This window comes from Microtus oregoni, unplaced genomic scaffold (assembly GCF_018167655.1).
Source record: "Microtus oregoni isolate MIOR12 unplaced genomic scaffold, Mior012 000001F_ref0000356, whole genome shotgun sequence".
Lineage (NCBI taxonomy): Eukaryota > Metazoa > Chordata > Mammalia > Rodentia > Cricetidae > Microtus > Microtus oregoni.
In genome coordinates, this window is record NW_024543060.1 from 85,895,325 (window position 1) to 85,916,789 (window position 21,465).

The 21,465-nt window shown below is 39.0% G+C and overlaps 1 protein-coding gene across 1 annotated transcript in view; it reads right to left on the reverse strand.

Moving 5' to 3' along the window:
* The window catches only part of Cdk17 (cyclin dependent kinase 17), a 74,780-nt gene that overhangs the window by 16,350 nt on the left and 36,965 nt on the right, over positions 1 to 21,465 (reverse strand). Inside the window, exons 2-9 of the mRNA XM_041663915.1 lie at positions 13,125 to 13,271; positions 9,745 to 9,909; positions 7,613 to 7,746; positions 6,166 to 6,291; positions 2,787 to 2,843; positions 1,659 to 1,773; positions 551 to 645; positions 52 to 114 (exon numbers count right to left, since the gene is read on the reverse strand). Coding sequence (XP_041519849.1) covers positions 52 to 114; positions 551 to 645; positions 1,659 to 1,773; positions 2,787 to 2,843; positions 6,166 to 6,291; positions 7,613 to 7,746; positions 9,745 to 9,909; positions 13,125 to 13,242 — 873 coding nt within the window. The 5' untranslated portion in view covers positions 13,243 to 13,271. The remainder of the gene's footprint in view (positions 1 to 51; positions 115 to 550; positions 646 to 1,658; positions 1,774 to 2,786; positions 2,844 to 6,165; positions 6,292 to 7,612; positions 7,747 to 9,744; positions 9,910 to 13,124; positions 13,272 to 21,465) is intronic.

Sequence of the window (21,465 nt, forward strand, 5' to 3'; positions counted from 1 at the left end):
GAGTCCAGCTGCGCTTTAACTAAGGTCTAAAGTCACATGTGAAACACGTACCTTTACATTGTGCATGCTCATGATATTCCCACAGTCATCCATGTACTGTTTCAGGTCTTTGTCCTGAAAAGACACAACACAGTTTTGGGAATTTATGGCTGACCGACCTAAGAGCTCCCCCCCACCACTTAAAAAAACAAACATTTATTTATATTTGGGGGCACACATATATATACGTCATGACATGTATACGGAGGTCCAAGGACAACCCAAGGGAGTTGAATCAATTCTATATGAGTTCCAAGAACAAAACTTGAGTCGTCAGCCAGTTAAAACTGGATAAAGTTGGCAAGCGCATTTTTCCATGGAGCCATTTCACCAGCCCAATAGAATTTAATTTTTAAACCAAGCTGCTTTTCAAGGAAATATACAGAATGCACTACACACATATTTAATTAAATACCAATAATTAAACAATAATATCTCTGGGGCTGTTAAGAGGCCCAATTGTCTATTTTATTAAAGCAAAAGAGAATGGTAAATTTTATTAAATGCTTACCAGATACTCAAAGACCAGCGTCAAAGATTTCTCTGTGTGAACAATGTCATGCAAGGTCACTATATTGGCATGCTTTAAATCCTTTAACAGTGAGACTGGAAAACAAACAGAAAAGCAAGTCATTTAGCCTACGATGGCCAGTCTCTATAAAACCCCAAGTTCTGCGCATTAGCTGTGTTTAGGATGAAACCCAAAGTTTAAAGCAAGAGAGACAGCAGAGAAAATGAGGGTGTTGACTTCTTTGCTTGTGTGGTTGTGGGTTTGATAGTGTAACTCCTGAAACTGTCCCCAACGCCACAACCCTGCATCTTCCTATCTTCTAACTTCATGCCAACGACCTGAGGCGCTGAGATTATAGAGTACAAGGTGCCTTCTCTTCTCCATATCATTAATCAGCTGCCTCAAGCTCTTTTTCATAATCTGATTGGTAAATGTATGTATGTATGTATGCATGTATGTATGTATATGTCACAGCATCTGTATGTGTTTTGTGCTTTTTCTTTGGCTCTTTTTTTCTTTTCTGTTTGTTTTGCCCTATTTTGGTTTGTTTTTATTTTATCTTATTTTGTTATTTTTTAAGATGTCTATTGGTATTTCAATGAGAGAGAGAGAGAGAGAGAGAGAGAGAGAGAGAGAGAGAAGAGAGAAATAAGTGTGGATTTGGGTGGGTGAGAAAGTGAAGAAAAGTAGAGGGGGACACCATAATCAGAATATTTTCTATGTGTTGTACCAATTATCAATAAAAATATCTGATTTTAAAAAATAAAATGGTCATGTTTATATTCTATTTGATGTTTCTATTCAGTAAAATTTATTAATGTAGCTAATTTATGGTTATCATGGTCTTTGTATACCAATACTAAAATTTTCCTAGGTCAAATATGTATCTGTTAGATACTATTTTTAACAGCTTCATAAGAATTTCATTATGAACTATACAATAAGATAATGGACTAATCCCTGTCTGCTGACTATTTTGAGTTTAGAAACTAACAATTCCAAGGCCTAACGATGGAGTCTAGCCACTGACAGTCTCCACACCTGAGCACATTTTACAAGCACTGCTCTTAATACGACTTAGACTTAGCTGTTTACACAAACACTGTACCTTCTCTTATAGCCGTGCAGGGCGCTCCTTCTTCGTGTTCCAAGCGGATCTCTTTTAATGCCACTAAATTCTCTGTCAATTTACTTCTTCCTTTATAAACTGTTGCATATGTACCCTGTAAAATATATTTTGAAGGACACTTAAAATGTGATAGTCACCAGGAATGGTAATTCATGTTTTTTCTTCCAGCACCTGGGGAGCAGAGGGAGGCAGAAGCCCTCTGGCCTATATAGTGAGTTACAGGTCAGCTGGGACGTACTGAAGCTCTGGCTCAAACAAGTGGAAAGAGCCTTGAACTCGATTTCTAACCTCTAAGCATGCTGGAGTCTGCCTTAAAAAGAGAGCATTATCTTACTCAGTTTCTCTTACAGCAGTGTGACTCAGTTCCATATGCACAATATCCATATTCCTACCACCTGCTTCCAAAGTATAAAAATGCACTTCACTTATTCTTCTCTTATTTCAGGTTAACTACTGAATCGATGGGTTAATATCAAAGGCAAATAAGGTAATGATGTATAGAACCACAGAGCACTGAGCGCTGTCAATGAAAATGTAGTGATAATGTTCAATCGTAAAATCGGAATCCATGCCTTCAGTCTTCAGAATCTGAGCACATTAGCCTTCCTTTAAAAAACCTTAAGGTTTTCCGGTTATTTACCTGCCCTTTTTCTTAGTGTAGATGGCAGGCCATTTCTAGCTTAACAGCCGCTCTTGTAGAAGAAGCAAGTTCAAGGAAGCTAGAGCCAAAGAAATTTTCTTATCTTTGAGGCAACATTGTTATCTCTAGAGATAGTTCTCTGAACTCACACAATGTCCAGATCACAAGAGACTCCAGGAAGTAAACAAGTAGATGCCTATTCCATTACCCACAAAAACATAGCATTTGTAGTTCAACAACGGAGCACAAGTCTACTAAGAAATATTAACTTCATCTTAACTGACGGAAGACTTCAAGGACAGACAATTGATTCCATCCAGTTTTGCTGTCATTTCAGAATTAGGTATATAATCTTTTAGATGATAATATCTAAAACCTGTATTTTTCTAACCTAGTAGATGTTAAGGACTAACTTGCAGTTTGGATAACAAGAAAATGTCTTACTCTTAAAGCAAGAGTATACTCACCTCTCCAAGCTTTTCCAATTTGATGTAGGTTTCCATTTTCCCAAACCCAATTTCCGACTGAAAGCAAACAATTATGAATTTAGCATCTATTCTTAAAACTGTACTTCTTTTAACTTCTAACTCTGTTCTAAAAAGGATGAAATTATTGAACACCTGTCAAGCTTTAAAAATACTTTTGATATCACAACATTAGAAGGTTTAAAAATAGCAAAGTTTATAATTAAAATAGTCTAAATAAGAACTGGCTAATCTTCTGTTAATGAACATTTAAACCCCTGTAACGTTTAGGCAGCACAGACATTTGAAGCCCTGATGAATCTGAAGACTTCCCTCACAAAGCTGTTCTTAGACTTCTGTTTCAATGATACGTAATGATACGCTAAAAAAAAGCTACATCACTACTTAATTTGGTTTTAGCAAACGAGAACTTTTAGTCATTGGTTTATTAATGAATGACTAAGAATGTTTGTTTTCGCATTCCTAGAGATTTTTGTATGCATATGTGCATTTTTATGGAAAAAATAGAAGAATCAAGTTTTAGAACCATAATATCCACCCTTACTTATGTTTTGGCATTAAGGGTTTACTTTTTGTAATCAATAATGCTGAAAAATGAGATAAAATTACAATAGAAACACTTTCTAAATACAAGTGAAGTTTCAAGTTTCAATTTAGAAAATGCAATAAATATCCAAGTATCTGCTATGGAGCAGCCTGATCTGAACTACTTCTTACGTAAAAGTTTATGTAAAAAGCTAATTGCAGAGATCATAGAAACTGTATCAAAATGCTTTATACATGGGTATCCTTAGAATTTAGATATTATAATTCAAATGGCAATGAATTTTTCTTGTCTCCTTTTACAGAGTGAACACGGAGAATAAATTCAAACTAGAATGAACAATACAGTGAGCATCACTGAAATATTTTACATATCATCTACAATGAAAGGCACCTGGGAAAACCTAACTTTAAGCTTAGAGCCTTTTCCTCTCAGGAACAGTGATTTTTTTTAACTTGTCTATTTATAGTGAATGAATGCTACTGTACCCTGTAAACATCCAGTACATTGTGGTCCAGCAGTGACATTGACAAAAATATTGAGGCTTGCTTTCAAGACTATATAAGGTACTGACAACAATGACAACAAGCTAAGGGCCACATAAACAAATGTCTAAAAGTTACTATAATACCAAATACACATGGAATAAAATAGAACAGACGTATCAAAAAGTAATGTTGCAAAGAGTTGCTCTTTAGTTATTCCCCCTCCCCCCCCAAAAAGCTGAGGACCAAACCCAGGGCCTCAGGGCCTACCACTGAGCTAAATCCCCAATCCCAAGAGTTGCTCTTTAGAGAATGAAATACAGTGATATTATTAGTATAGATCACACACACGAATACATGTGCCCAAATTCACAAACACATACACATTCCAGTACCATATGTACACACAAAGTAACTACAGTCAACAATAATTGTCTATGTCAAAATATCCAGGATATTTTAAATATTCCTCACAAATAGATATTTGGGTGACAAATATGCCGCCTACTTTAATCAAAGCACATGTACACATGTATTGAAATGCCACACTGTAAATAGCAGGATATGTGCCAATTAAAAAGAAGCATACATTTATAAGAGAAAGTGAATGCCTAAAGTGACATTCGTATCTAGTTCGTCTATAAAATAAACAGCACTACTGGGTTTCATCCATGTAGATGGCCAGGAAACCTGACAAAAGGACTCATGCTACTGAACTAGCTGTCAGATCCCAGTTACAGAAGAACAACACACAATCCCAAGCCCCTTAAGAAACTTTCAATTTAGTACGCTCAATGATTACATCCAAATAGCAATTGGTGAATCTTTAAATGGAATTTTTAGAAATCTTTGCCTGCATTGCCTGTTAAAAGTGACAGATTCACAATAAATATGCTGGCACCCTGCAGAAAGTATTCAGCAGATGAAACACAAAGCTCATTTGTTCGTCGTTCACCCAGGACAGTGCCGGGTGCTGAGCACACAGGGAACACATACAGCGTTCCCACTTTCCTGCGTTGGCAATCTGCAGCGACTTCTACCAGGCATCGCAAAAACAATTAGAAATGGCTCGAGAAGCCTTACATTTTAGTACAATATTAAGACTCCATAATGTGCTCTTTATACAAATGAAGATTTTTATGGTAATTTATTCCAAGAGAATAATTCATTACTTTAAGAAATAACTTTTCACAGTCTCAGCAAGCCTGTTCAAAAGTCTAACACACTCAAGAAAGACAGGACACTTATACAATTGCGCACCATACGACAATGAGAACAGACTATGGCTACATGCAGCAAAACAGATGAAACACAGACTTAGTAATGAACAAAGGAAGCTCACTACAAAAATACATTCTGTAGACTTATATACATGCTGCAAGTTTTAATAGCATAGAAAATTTGTATAATAAATACACAACTTTCTTGCATATTTGTATAAACACATTTTATAACATATATTTATAACTACATATAGTTCAAAAGGTGAAATCAGAGTAAGCAGGAGACAGATTCAGGTGTTGTAGAAGATGCTTGCGATCCCAGCACTTAAGGTGGCTGAGCAAAGTAGATGAGTGAAGGCACCTGGTTTACACAGCCAATTCCAGACTACCAAGTCCCTCTCTCAAAGAATATGTCAGAAAGTATTAAGTACTTTAAAAAACAAATATCATCATGTCTATGAATAAGAAGGCTCAGATATAAAATCACCCTATGAAGAGTATACTCAAAACAGTGTGACCAAGTATATAAAACTAATCTTCGTTATCAGAAAACAGGGATTATGGGTAAGTTAAGGAAGGAGGGGTATCAAGTAAAGAGAAAAGTAATAGAAAGTGTCTAGAACTTTCATTTATTCGTCTGGGTACTGGTTACAGGAGTATGACAAGACCACAAACATACAATGAGCTGACTTAAGAGTCTGGGTACACTGCTGTAAATGCATCACCAACACACGGCTGCACATCTAGTCCACACGGTACTCATATATCCAAAAATCAGATATAATTTAAGTCCGGCTCCAATATACCTTTAAGTGTAAAAAAATGACAAAATATAGACAATAATATAATAAAACTAAGTGAGTGCCTTAAAATTTACATATAAAAATAAACTTCAGGGCTGGGGGTACAAATGAGTGTAGAGCAGTTGCCTAGCACAAGCAAACCCCTGGGTTTAAGAAAGTTAAGAGGCAGGAAAGGATGGGAAGAGAGAAAAGGAAGAGCGGGAGGGAGACAGGAGGGGGAAAGGAGAGACAAGCAGGAAACAAGAGTTACACTCCAGAAAGGCAAACGAATCGTCCTAGTGGCCCAGCGCAAGGCCAGAAACTTACTAAGGAGGCTCTCCGGGACCTGCGGCTCATGGGCTGGTCGAAGGGCGGGCTGCTGATCTGCAGCTTCTCCAGGTACCCGTCAGGTATCCTGATGTCTGCAGGAAGGGACAGCCGCTTATTCAAGTCCTGCACAGATGGAGAAGCCAGGGCATTAGACCAAGTAACTCAAGTTTTCTTGCAATTCCAAAATCACTTAAGGTCAAAATATTTCTGCCATCAAAGGCAAATAATGCGGTTTTACAGAAATGGTTTTAAAAGGCTCAGCACTTTCTTTAGCAAATCTAAGCTGAACTTTACTTTGAGATCACACTCTATGTAGAAGGAAGCAGTCTAAGACAGAGTGCAATCGCTAAGTGACCAGAGGACAGTCTGTAGGAATCAGTTCTCTCCTTCCAGCACGCGGGCTCCAGGGACTGCTACCTGCTGAACCATCTCTTTAGTCTCCTAAAGTGGTATTCTGAAACATGCTCGGTATCTTTGCAGAAAGCTTTTTAACTTACAAGATATACTGAAATAATAACAGACATAACAAACTTCTGTTCATAAGACTACAACATGCATTTTTAATATCTATTTATGTTTATGAATGTTGTATCTGCATTTATGTATGTGAATCACATGTGTGCCTAGTGCACTCAGAGGCCAGAAGGGAGTACCAGGTCCCCTAGAACCAAATGGGCACCATGAACTGGACCTGGGTTCCCTGCAAGGGCACCAAATAGTCTCTGCTGCTGAAGCCCCTTGCAGTTCCCAACTCTCTCTTCTTTTACATGGAGAAATAAATGTACCATAGGGATGTATAGGTGTAGAGAATCATCTTTTACATGGAGAAATATCTTAATGCACCATAGGAATATATAGGTGTAGGGAACCATACAGGAGAGACTAACAAAGTACAAAACAAGCTGGTTCTGGTTTACTTATGCCTCTTAGAATTAAAACTTACATATAAAAACTACAAACTGTCCGGATGACTACTGAAAAGGTGTGATTAAGAAAACGGTTTTCTACAGAATGTGAACTGTAATTAATGTATAGTTGTCTTGGGGCTGTAATTAGAAAAAAGAAACATTTAGACTCCAGCTCACTAGGCACAGGGGCTCTTGGGTAAGGGCCATTCGCCATCACGAAAAGTGCCAAGGCAGAGAGCCCCGCATCACCTCGGCTGCTGGGTTCCCTCAGCTCTCCAGCTGCCAGCGTTCTCCTTCAGAGTCTCTTTCTGCTGCTCTGGGCCTGGTTTTTGTTTTGTTTTTTTCACTGTGTGTGTGTGTGTGTGTGTGTGTGTGTGTGTGAACTGTGCCTGGCACATAGTAGACACTTAATTTGTTTGTGAGGGGAAAAAAAGGAAAGGTTTCAAATAAGCATCTATTGGCTCCATCTTTGTGCATGTTCCTTTAAAAACACCACTATCCAGACAAAGGCATATCTGCATTCTGTAAACACTTGCCTCCATTGAGATCCGTCTGTGTATACGGTTTCTGAGGCAAACGCCGGTAGGTGACTGGACTTCATCAGATGATGTCCCAGACGCTTGGTCACTCTCACCATCTGATCCCATTTTCAGATTTTCATGAACAATATCTGTGGCAGAAAAGGAGGCATTGTCTACCTTTAAAATACAGATCTTATCTATTATTATCTATAATTATCATATAATTTCTTATCATTACAGGTAAAACAGAGGCAGTCAACAAGGGAACTTCACTACTTCGCTCGTGGGTTAAAGGACTTTACTGAAATGTGAAGAATATCAAGAACTAGAGAATATTTGCTTATTCAAGTTTTGTGTCACTCACTATGAAACTGACAAAGGCATAATACACTTCTACACTACTAACATTGCCAATAGTACCACCTTAACCCTAGACCAAGAGTCTCAAGAACAGATTTTTTTTTATTGTTTTTTTTTTTTTTTTTTTGAGATGGGTTTACTCTGTGTAGCCCTGGCTGTCCTGGAACTTACTCTGTAGAGCAGGCTGGCCTCAAACTCACATAGATCTGCCTGCCCCTGCCCCTTGAGTGCTGAGATTAAAGGCGTGTGCCACTGCTGCCCAGCAAGAACTGATGTTTTTATACTGCTCCTGAGCTAAAAATGTTGGCTGCATTTTGAAAGATTTCTGCCCACAGGGAAAGAAGATGTAACAGTGACTACAGCCATAAAACCTAAAACATCTGCAAACCAACCTCTTGTCTACACAACCAACATAACTACAAGCCAAGACCTGATTTCTTGAAGATAAATACCCCCGTCATGGCTGACTTCAAATCATCGGCACAGTCTTACTGGACATGTGACGTGATAGAAAGAACTGTGCAACAGCACACCGTTATACAGTTTTATCCCATACTATTGACACGCAATGCACAGAAATGTGCACACCACTATACAGTATTATCACTATGACACACAATGCACAGAACTGTGCACACCACTATACAGTATTATCACTATGACATGCAATGCAAAGAAATGTGCACACCACTATACAGTATTATCACTATGACACGCAATGCAAATGAACCCTCAGAGAGTAGATAATCTCAGACAGCAGTAAAGCGGCTAAAGGGTAATGACTGGAGTACTCGTTATCTTTGTTCTTTAAGTTGAGCCGCTTAACTCTAAACCTGCACAATTGAAAGTCTAACAGTAGCGATGTCTAACAACCAGCTGTAGCAATCATCTCCCATGAACCAGCTGAGGGGACTCCGGCACCCCATTCTTTCTTTTGTGCCGCACCGACAGGGATAATGGCACATTTCTCACAGATGAAACCATATTGTCGGGAGACTCAGTCTTAAAATTACAGAGACGAGCCAGAAAGTAACCTTCTGTGATAAGAAATAAAGCAAATAGTATAATAAAATACTCAGAAACTTTAGTAAATACAGTTATCCAATGGGACAGTAAAACAGCTATGTTTAAAATGATTTTTAAAATCAAAACATAATACACCACTAACAAAAAAGATCAGAGACACAAATACACAAAAACTCGCAGATTTTTTTTCTAGATATTTCTAAGGACACAAAGGCAAAAGAATAACAAATCAGGTGACAATCTATTTCTTGCACTGGATCATTATGTGGTAATGACTTAAAGAGCTACTGAAGCATGACTATGTATTATGACACAGTGTGACTATATACCAGGATACAGTGTGACTAAATACTAGGACACAGTGTGACTATATACCAGGATACAGTGTGACTAAATACTAGGACACAGTGTGACTATATACCAGGATACAGTGTGACTATATACTAGGACACAGTGTGACTATATACCAGGATACAGTGTGACTATATACCAGGATACAGTGTGACTATATACCAGGATACAGTGTGACTATATACTAGGATACAGCGTGACTACATACTATGACACAGTATAACAGGCGAACACTAGCCACAGCCTGGAACCTTTCGTCTGATTTTTATAAAGGTTGTTCTGGATGAACAGGTGTGCAAACACTATTGCCCTATGGCACTGACACTCCTCCATATTTCTTTCTTCATACAACTCACAACCAGTGTACATGTCTTACAATCAGAAAGTTAAATGTAACAGAAGCACATTACCTAATCTGCTTCCATTCCTGGGCATTGCCATGAAGGAACCAAGGCTTCCTCCAATGACGCTGTGGGGCCTTCGCAGTGGCGGCTTCTTGAAGGAGCCCGTGTACTGGTGGAGGAAGGAATGCATACTGTGGGACGTTGGAGGCCTGCCATTCTTCACGATCGGCTCTGTGGTTCATGGCATCCAAGAATCATTCCACGGTCATCGTCGGGATCGCATGAGAAGGGTTAAGAAGACAAAACAAAGCAAAAGTTGTAATAGAGATCATTGACATGGAAGCTCACTTCTTTGCTATTCAAGATGCAAGAATTAAAATAATTTCTATGAAAGAATATTTATAGAAAATATCTTAACATTTTAAGTTGATCCAAAGACCAAAACTGGTTAACAATCACTAATATACCCCGCCAAAATTTTTATTATCAAATCACTTATATCTTGAAATCATTTTGATACTACTTCATGTGCTGCCTATCTTGCATGTGCCTCGTAGTCAAATGTGCTATAGAATATAACACATTTAATCCTTACCTAAAGAAATCTAAACCTCTATTTTAGACGTTCAGAAAGACAAGACAGTTAGTGAATAAAAAAGGTATACTTAAGTGCTTATCATTACGGAGGCTGAGACAATTGCTCCAAATGGTATTTTGTTATATAAATAACTTTTAAACAAGCAAAGACCCATTACCGAGCAGAAATATCTGACAATACAGTACATCAGAATCAGCTATCCGTGAGGAAGAATCTTAGCAGTATTTTGTTCTAACACCTATTTCAATTTCATTAAGTATACCTCCCAAAATATAATAACTCTATGCTTAACTTTTAGAGGAAATGAAACAAGTTAATTTTTGACAGTTTTTAAAAACAAAATTCTTAGGGCTGGCAATACAGCTCAGTGGTATAGTGTTTGCCTAGCAGGTGTGAGGCCCCAAGTCCAATGCTCAGTGCTACAAACACATAAATAAAACAAAACATAAAATTTTCTCAGAGTTATCTTTCACAGTAGGTATTTTAGAAATAATATCTTACACCTCCATTTACAATTTTAAATTTATGTTTTAATAAAGCTGTTCTAAGTTAGGGTCAGTATGTGTAGAGTGGCCAAGATTAAGCTTATTTTTACAAACTGACTTCAAATTCAGTATGTAAAATTTAGGATTCTTCTTTCCTGGATTCAATCCACCAATCAAGGTGCAAACATTCTAGCTACACAATGTATTGTGAATTACAGTTATAGCAGAACATCTTAAACTGATTTTAAGCTTCAAAGTGTGATGATTACAGCCCTACAAGGGTGAATGTCTCCATTTTGTTACAACACACATGACAGACACATGCCTACATAGCATGAAAGTGTGTCAGGGCTCCTGACCTTGCTTGTGATCAATCTAGAGATTGGAAATCAAAAATCTGTCTGTGGAAGTTTACTCAGAGAAGCTATAAACTATTTCACTTATTCCTTCAGCCAGCATGGACACTGTTTTAAAGTAGATAAAGACCGCTTTTGCTTTATAATCTTATTACATACATTACAGGTGAGTCTTTAAATAGCACAGTCCACATATATTCTTATACAGCATGTTGGCATGGACACTATCTCTGTGTGCAATCTACCTTCTGTAGTTTTTATGCTAAAAACAAAACGGGGAAAAGTAAACTATGGTGGAAGTATGTTTACTATAGCTAGTAGGCACTGACATGATCCAAACCAGACTTAGAGTCCCTGTCTAAAAAAAAAATCTACCGTACACACAGAAAATTAGCAGCAACTGACTGTGGCAGTTCATGACAAAGAGGGATCGATGTTTGCTATGTCTTCAGGTATGGTATCAAATCACTCCAACAGCATTCCTATTTTTTTCTTCTTTACTGTCTGCTATAAATAAATAACTTATACTATTTCAAAAATACTAGGTATTTTTTAACATTTTACCTCTGGTGGTTGGAAAGAAAATGCATGCCTGCCTCCAGGGAGTGGCCCTATTAGGAGTTGTAGCCTTGCTGGAGTAGATGGCCTTGTTGGAGGAAGTGTGGGAGCCTTTGAGGTCTCCTCTGCTCAAGCTACACTCAGTGTAAAACACACAGTTGCTTCTGCTGCCTGCGGATCAAGATGTAGAACTCTCAGTTCCTGCTCCAGCGCAGTGTCTGCCTGCATGCTGCCATGAATACAATGCACTAAACCTCTGAAGCTGTAAGCGAGTCCCAATTAAATGTTTTCCTTTATAAGAATTGCTGTGGTATGTGTCTCTTCACAGCAGTAGAAACCCTAACTAAGACAGGAGTTGGTACCAGGTGAAGGAATATGGACCTTGGGACTGTGAATCAAAGCAGGTGAATGCTTTAAGCGCTGCTTATGGGCCACTCTAGTAGGAGTATAGGAGATGGCGGTGCTGAGGGAGATTTGAACTGTGGAGGGGGCAGGCTCAACAGGTTTCAGAGGAGAATTTTAGTATGTTACCTAGAGACTGTTCTTGTGATATTTTGGTGAAGAAGGTGGCTGCTTTTTGCCCTTGTCTGAAAAGTCTGCCTGAGACTAAATTTAAGAGTTTTAGATTAATCAGTGAAGGAAATCTCAAAATAGTCTAATATAGCCTCTGCCGTGTGATTATTAATTTAACTCTAATGAAAAGGAGCAAGATGAGAAAGTAAAAACACAAAATGTATAATTTAATGAGGAGAAAAGGAGAGGCAGGAAGAGGAAAGGAGCTAAGTCTTGTGTTCTAGGAGATAAACAGGATAAGAAATGGTCGCTAGGACATGCCTTGGGTGATTTTGGCTTTGATTCTATAGCCTTGTTCTAAGATTTTCACCAATCTTACATTTTTAATTCACTCAACAAATCCTTCAAATTTTTACATTAAAATTTGTGTGCTATTACCTTGTGTTGGAAAAAGCACTGTCAAATGAAAGATCATGTTTTTGTCTTTGTTATAAGTGTTCTCAGTGCTATGAACACACTGTGGTACGTTAAGAAAACAGTAAATTCACTTATCTGATCAATCTTGTAATCTATGGAGACAGTCAATGCACACCTAGAATGCTATAAAACTACGATAAAGCTACAAACAAGAATTTTATAAACATATTCAAGTCACAAAATATTTAAATGCTAGTTTACAAATAGTTATTTAACAATCACTATAATTTTATAGACTTTATTCTTATTTAAGAACTAATAAAATAGAAAGGTATTCACAGGAGCAGGAGACCAAGGACATTGGTAGTATATCTCATTTGGGATAAGAGCAGAATATGGCATTAGTCAAGCATATTCAAGTGAGTCTTGCCCCCCTCCAAAACAAACAAACAAAGGCGCCATGTTCAGCTTGTTTACATGGTATTTATGAGGCAGTTAAATCCTCATGCCCGGCATTACCGTTGTCTTTGCTGCTGCTCTCCTCCACTGTCATCTGCTCGGCCAGCTCGGACAGGGATTCATCGATCGTCTGGCTTCCCCTGAGCGTGAGGGACAGTCTCCTCTTAAACTTTTTCATCCTATCAGCTGGATGTAGCGTGAAAAGTTCTGAAAGTGAAGAACAAACAAAAAGGGAAATTTAAGTATTTTATTGCTCAAGAAAAATGTCACTCTGGGCTCACAGGGAATCTTTAAAAGAGGAATATATTAAGGATGCCTCAATTCCAGAAAACATCACAGAATCTACACTTTTTGTTTAAAAAGGTGTAATTTGATTAATGTTATATTTAGTTGGCATCACAGAAGGGGAAAATTCTATTAAGGTCCACAGAGAGACCTTAAGAATGAGACCTGAAGAAATGAAAACTCCCTAAAGCACGCCCTCTGGAAACTGCTAGCGTGAAAATGGACTGTTTGTTACTTTGACGCGTAGGTTCTATCACAAGTCTCAGCCATCAGTCAGTTAAGAGTCAGATCTGTGTCTTCTCCCACTTTCATGGTAGGAAAATCGCTCAAAGACTTTCCCCAAGCAAACCATCAAACACTAGGCATCAGAACTAAGACTCAGAGGTGAGATTTTACCATTTACCCTTTCTTTTAAATTGTAACAGTTGTGAAGTTCTGTAGCATACAAACTGCATGCTACAATTTACACAATGTCAAATGTAACTGGCAAGTATTTTTTCCCATCTCACTAGGGTCAGTTATGTCTGCTAAGTGAAAAACAAGGCACTTGTTCCCTTAGCCAACTAATAGACCTGTGCCTTCTTTTCTAATTGCTCTTTAGGGCCCACAATAAGCAAACTTACCAGATCACCTTGCAAGCTATGAAGGTTATTCTAAATAAAACAAGGGCCTTTACAACGCCCCAATGCTAAAATAAGCCAGCTAGCTGTTTCTATGTCTTCTCTATGTGTTTTGCTTAATTTCTCATTCTAAGGGTATACTCTAGGTTTGCCGAGCAGGTGACTTATGGAAAGATTTTTTGTTTGCTCAAAGGCTGGGAAACAGAAACACAAATTTGTGACTGATAATTTCATATTTGACCATAACCCTGCTATGTATTTACTCTAATTTTACGACACCGCCATAATAAAATACGAAACTACACACATTAAAAGGCAAGTATTGCAACTATAATTTAATATGGTTTCTGTTCATTTCCAAGCTCTAAAATCTTAAGATATGCTGGTTAATAAGTCTAAAAAGCAGCCACGGGATAGCCTGGTCTGGTCCCAATACGTAAACAGCCAAATTGGTGTTGAATAATGCCTAGTAACTCACCCTCCAGTTTACCATTCATCCTCCTCCTCCTGTGTCTAGCCTGTGATGACATCTATCTGCGTTTCAGTTATAGAACTCCATGAGATTCTTTTCCATAGATTCCAGTTCTCTAGAGAAAGTCTCAGCTTCAGCCTCCATTTTCATGAACACAGGAATCACCATATGGTAAAGCTCCTGTCTATAACCCCAGCAGCTGTATAACCTGTTGATCTGTTTCTACTGTCGGGTCTTTCCTCCTGTGGCTGTGCGGGTGACAAAGTTCACTGGATGCCAGACGCTGTAAGTGAATGATGATGAGACACTGGAGCAGTGGACCAGCTCCAGATGCTGCAATCTCCCTATCCCCCTCTTTCCTAGCTCACTGTCCAAGTAGAACAAATCAGGAGACGATCTCAATCCGTGAAGGACAGAGACCGCTGCAGACTGAATCTCTGACCTACCCCGGCGTTATCGTCTCTTTCATGGGAAGGGCCTTCAAGTCTCCAACTGGAAACCCAGGGTCAGAACAGGAGCAGCAGTACAAACCAGTGGAGGCTCTGTTCACTGTCATCAGTAGGTTTGGGCTCTTCTCTTATGCCCTGTTCAACCTTTATCTTCCCACTGAGAACGGTTTAATGGTAGTCAACTTTTAAAGACTCACAAGCAGCAGAAATACAGCATCTCTGTCCCTGCCCTCCTCAATCTCTACCCAAATTTGGACTGACTGAGGGCTCATATACTTCAAAACGGTCTCACTCCCCTACTACTTCCATAGCTTCAGCAGGACTTCAGTTCGCTTAAAGCTACCCCACCACAGGCAAAACAGAGGTTTTGGTGAGGGTCAGACACAACAATATACAGATGTCAATAGGAGGCAGTCCAGCAAGCTTAAGCTGGTTCCAAAGAAACACGCTAACTGTAGGCATGCCCTAACTATGCTAAGTGTAGACGTCCTAAATGCTATCCTTTTCACTTCTGACAGCTGCACCTTTCGATATAGCTCTGCCATGACAAATAGTTAGTCATCTGTTTCAACATTTTAAATATTTAAGGTGACTAAGTTAGTCATTCTCAACTATCATTTTGTTTCTCTAAGACCGTTCGCTAGAGCTAAGCATGGCAGCGCACACCTATAACCCCAGCCCCTGGAAGGCTGATTGATGACAGGACAGCATGGGTTATACGGTGAATTCCCAGTTAGACTGGAGATACTGACTGAGACCTCAGACACCAAAGAACAACAATAACAAAAAGGTCCACACTACAGAAGCCCTCTTTCAAGAAGGTTCAGGAGCACCAGGTCCAGCAGAGCGGTAACTAAGAAGGCTAGTTACTACATCTGTGAGAGGCTCCTGGACGAAGACCTGGAAGCCCTTGGAATATTGCACTCGATCTGAGTGTCTCCATAATACTTGAAACTAAGTCATACTGGATAATTATTGTCAGTGCTCAGGACCAAATGCAGCACCTCATGCATGCGAGGCAAGTGCTCATAAGCCAGCCCTCAAGCCAACTTTTCAGACCCCACCATCTCTAATGGAGTCATATGGTCCCTAATGTCTGCCTAACTACATAGCATCACTGCAGAACCCAACGTAACATTTTTTAAAGTTAGCAGACCACAGTCTTGCCTATTGCTCTAGAAGAAGGATAAAATAATAAAGTGTTCGGACCAATTGAGTCCTGGCCTTCAGCTGCTCTTCCCTGCTAGAGCCTTCTAATTGAAGTTACTAAAAGCTGTGCCTTTCCTAGAGGATCAGAGGATGGGATTTTTCACCTGTTGGCCACTGACTGCTGGGTATTTAAGCCTCCATGGTGCTATTAAAGAAGGGCTTTGTACCAGTGATTGGAGGTCCGTGTGTCTGTCTGTCTGTCTGTCTGTCTCAACCTCCAGCCCCTTGCCCAAAGCTCACGAACTGGATTCTAGAGAATGGTGCCCGACAATAAAGCATAGGATAGATGAATTATATATGGATTCTGTATTACAGCACTGAGTTTAGCTAGCCAAACTATGGGCCAATGTGGCCAATGAGCACCTACAAAGTGGTCAGCCCAAACAGACTTATGTGGCAAATGTAAAATATAAGTGTGGTATAAAAACACACAAGAATGGAAAACATCTTCACAACTGTAGACAAGGCCATGTAAAAACAACTAACACGGAAGTTCCAGAACCTAGGGAAAGAGTGGAAAGTGGGAATTATTAACAGATACAGAATTCCAGTCTTTCCAGAAGAGGAACCCAGGGATGGACAACAGTGGCAGCTGATGCTAACACAGAACATTAAATAGATCTTGGGGTTTAAGTAGATGAGGAGATCTAAGGCTTACGAGAGGAGGTGTGAATGACTTCTTACTCTAGCGCATCTGAGCAGCACTGTGCATCAGGGAAGGGTCCCTTTATTCACAATTAACAATGGTACAAATGAACATGTATTTTGCCATCAAACAATGAAGACTGTTCTGGTAAATACATAAATAAGATGAGCACCAGGGACATGTGGGACCCCATCAAGCACACACAAGACTACCAGCATCAGGATAGTTCCTGAAGAGCAGTAAAATGGAAACAAATACATTTTTAAGATAAATTTTGGCCCCAAATTTTCCAACTCGGATGTCAAGGACATTAATACACAAAACCTAATAAGAATAAACACAAAGAGATCCACATTGACACCTTTTTAAAAGTATACAAATCCCAAAGCAAGGAATGTTGAGGTAGCCAGAGTGAAGCTATCTAATCTACACAAGGGTCCCCAACATGATTACAAACCGATGATGCATGAGAAATGAAAAGGCCAGGAATAGCATAGTTCAATACTGAATGAAAAAAGAAAATGTTAAGCAAGAATATTGCATTGAGCAAAATTACACTTCAAAAACGAAACAGAAATTATGACAGACATTTGTTCCTAACAGATCTGTCCAATGAGGAATGATATAAGAAGGCTTTCGGGGTACAGTAAAGAGATGAAATATAGCTAAGAGGGTGACAATAAGCCGGAAATTCCAACAGCCAACTTACAACAGTGATAGAAAAAGGCGACAAAACGGAGGAGACCCTGAAAACACTGCAAGTTTTATATATGGGACCTAAGAGACAGATGCAAGACACTTCACTGAACAACAGGGCACACATCTTCTCGGGTGCACACAGACACCCTGCAGACCAGAGCACACGTATACAGTAAGAACATGGTAGGGATAAACAAAACAGAATTGGGGTCTTTGAAATGTTATACTGACTTAGAAAAAACACCAATGAGAGGCAGCGATGGCTCAGTAGGTAGGGGACTTCCTGCCAAGCCTGGTGACTGAATTTTATCCTCCAAACACACATGGTGAAGGGAAGAACAGACTCTCAAAGTTGTCCTTACCTCCACCACACGCTATGGCATTCAAGTGCTGCACACGCAAGTAAATAAACACAATTTAAAATGAAAACAGGGGATGCTGGAGAGATGGCTCAGTAGTTAAGAGCACTGACTGCTATTCCAGAGGACCAGGGTTCAATTCCCAGCACCACACGGCAGCTAACAACTGCCTGTAACTCCAGTTCCAGGGGACCCGACACCTATGTCAAAACACCAAAGTACAAAAAATAAAACTAAATAAAATTTAAAAATTAAAAAAATTAAAAAAAGAAAATAGGGATATTAGTACCTATTTAAATAGACAATAACATAAAATTCTATGACTTATGCACCAGAAAGTGAATCACCTAATAAGTGAACAAATATCTCAGGATCATACAAAATATCAATACTGATTCATGAAAAAGTACAATGTACGTAGTTATCTAACATTTGAGGAGAATAAATTAGTATAATAAAGGGAAATCCATCACAAAATATATTTACTGGTGAGAGGTTCTTTCTCAAAAAGCAAGGTAGATAACTCTTGAGGAACAACACCTTCACAAATCATATATGTGCACATATGTACATCTACACCACACACATGAACTCACACACAAAATAATACATTTACAATAGTAACCAAACTGTATTTAAAATAATATAAATCCTTAGGAGTTATCTAGTGAGATGATAGGCATATGCTAAAAACTAAAACACAGCTGGGCAGTGGTGGTGCACACCTTTAATCCCAGCCCTCGGGAGGCAGAGGCAGGAGGATCTCTCTAAGTTCGAGGCCAGCCTGGTTTACAGTGCAAATTCCAGGACAACGGGGATACACAGAGAAACTGTATTGAAAAAAAAACAAACAAAACAAAGCAAAAAAACCCTAAAAAAATATTGCTGAATAAAGTTAGACAAGATGTTCGTAAATAAAAGCATACTCCCTTTCCATGGACTAGAAGACAAATCTTAAGACTGTTGCTCAAAGGTGATCTATGAATTCAATCAAAAGCCCAACACTTTTTTCAAACAACAGGAGAACGTACTCTAAAATGTATATGGTATTCCAAAGGAACCTGAATAATCCCAATGATTTGAAACATAAGAAAATTAGAAGACTTTATTTTCCTTACTACAAAGTCTGCTGAAATGCTACGGTAATCAACAGATTGTAATGCTACATCAGACCTAACACATCTAAGGAGTAGAACTAGGAGCTCAAACAAAACAAGACAGTCTTTCCAACAACAGTGCTGGAACAATTAGAAATTCTAATGGAACACAGTGGGGTTGGACTCTTATGCTATATGCAAGAGTTAACTTAAAATAGATGAAATCCCAGGACTCGGGACAAAGGCAGGTTAAAGGTCAACCTGGTCTACACAGCAAGTTCTAGGACAGGCTCCAAAACTACACAGAGAAACTCTGTCTCAAACAAATAAAAAAGTAGATGAAAGAAAATAAATGGATTTAAACCTATGTAACAAAAAACAAAGAATTCTTGGGGCGGTGAGGTGGGTCAGCTAGTAAGGGGCAACTGCGTCCAAGCCAAGTCTGATGACCTGAATTTGATCTCCAGTGCTCATGTGGTAGAAGGAAAAGAACTAAGTCCAGCAAGTTGTCCTTGGACTGTCACACGTGTTCCATGGCATGTGTCCCACCCACCCCCAGGTCCCAAAGGTCCTCAGATATTACAGGCTATTGCCAATGCTCTTGGATATCCTTCAAAACTTGAGATAGGATCTTACTGCTAAAGACATCAACCATATGGAGAAAGCAAGCTGGTGCTGACCTTCTTCATCCCTGCTGGCTAGCTTCCATGGATCTGAAAGATGCCAACGCACACCTATGAGAGCAGAAAAGTGATGACCACTACTATCCCAGTGTGAACCCAACCAGCAAGCCATGTCCATGGGTCCAATAGTGGCATGAATATCATGGGCGTAAACAACCATTTTCTGGTTGGATTTAAGGCTAAGAATCTAAGGCTAGACAGATCATAGACCCTGGGAGAGGGAGGATCCACTACTATTCTGCCACATGGACACAGTATCAAACAGCTAACTCCCAATGACCTATCATTACATCCATATTGAAGCTCAACTTATTAGAGAAGACACCCATAACCAGCCAAGTGACCAATGTCCAGTCCTGAAGAACACACACCCTGCACTCCCTCTTCCACGGGCTCAGGGATCATTGTGGAAGAGGGGGCAGAAAGGGTGTAAGAGCCCGAGGAGGCCCCTGGGCACAGCAGAACAGCTACCCATACAGTATCATAACAGCTGTGACACCATGCACAAAACCTATACAGACCAGACCCATGGGGAGAAGGGAGCTGGACACAGTTTGAGCCCTCGTCAAGGGTAATTCGTAGCTGCTGGGAGAAGGGTCAGGTTTCCTCTAAATGTACAGCCACTGATAAGTAAATCACAATCCCGAATCCTCAGGATTTTAATGGATAATGCCTTTCTACAAGAACTTTATTATTTTCTTTAAGCTTATTTTTCAAACAGATTTGTTACTAGCCAATAGGTTAAAATTTTAAATTTTGTTAAAACCCGATTTTTAAATCATCAAAATGCAGATACTTTCTCATCGTGAATAATCAACTGACTTGCAGGTGCTAAGTCCCCACAAGGGGTTTTTATTCTAAACAGCTGTTCGGTTTCTGTGACTTCAGAAAGTAATCTACTGGAAGTCACCTGATGCTTCTGACCGTAGTAGTCTCACTCAACTATAGACAAAATGAATAAGCCCACTGAAAAGAAAGCACAGGACAAAGAACACCAGAATATCATTTCATAGATGAAACAAAGTCCCTTTTAAATTATGCACTCCAGCTACACTTATTTTGTAAAAAAAAAAAAAAAAAAAAAAAAAAAAAAAAAAAAAAAGAAAAAAGAAAAAAGAAAAAAAAAGTGACTTTTTGGGGCTGGAGCCATAATAGCACTGGCTGCTCTTCCAGAGGACCTGGGTTCGATTCCCAGAACCCACATGGTTGTGGCTCAACCCATCCATAACACCAATCTCTGGGATCCAGGGCCCTCTTCTGGCCTCCAAGGACACTAGGCACACAGATATATAAGCAGAAAGAACACCAATATACACAAATAATAAGTTTTAATAAATAACTTTACTCATAAAACCAGAACTTCACTGAAAGATAGAGTCATTTTAAAACGCCTGCTCTAATGATTACCTCCTGAACTTTAAAACCAATCACTATCTACGGTGGATGAGGAAATACTGCTACGCGACAAAAATCTAAATTCCTCTACTATAATTCTAAAATAAATCAATCCTCCTTTTCTTTGGTGACTCCACTAAGTTATAACCCTGCCCAAGATTGATATTTTATCAAAATAGAACCTTGGATTGGTAATGCTTCTACAAAACTCAAAAGTATTGCTTAGATCAGGAGTTCTCAACTTGTGGATTGCAATAATAGTAGCAAAATTAGAGTTATGAAGTGTCGATGAAAATGTTATGGTTGGGGGTGACCTTAACACACAGAACTGTATTTAAAGGTCACAGCTTTAGGACGGTTCAGAACCATTGGCTTAGATAAATATACACAACATTTTTATTGCATGCAAAAGACTGAAAGATGCATTCGTGATAGTTACTGATTAGGCAAAAGCAAGAAGAACACGTGGAAAGCTAGTGTCAATGTC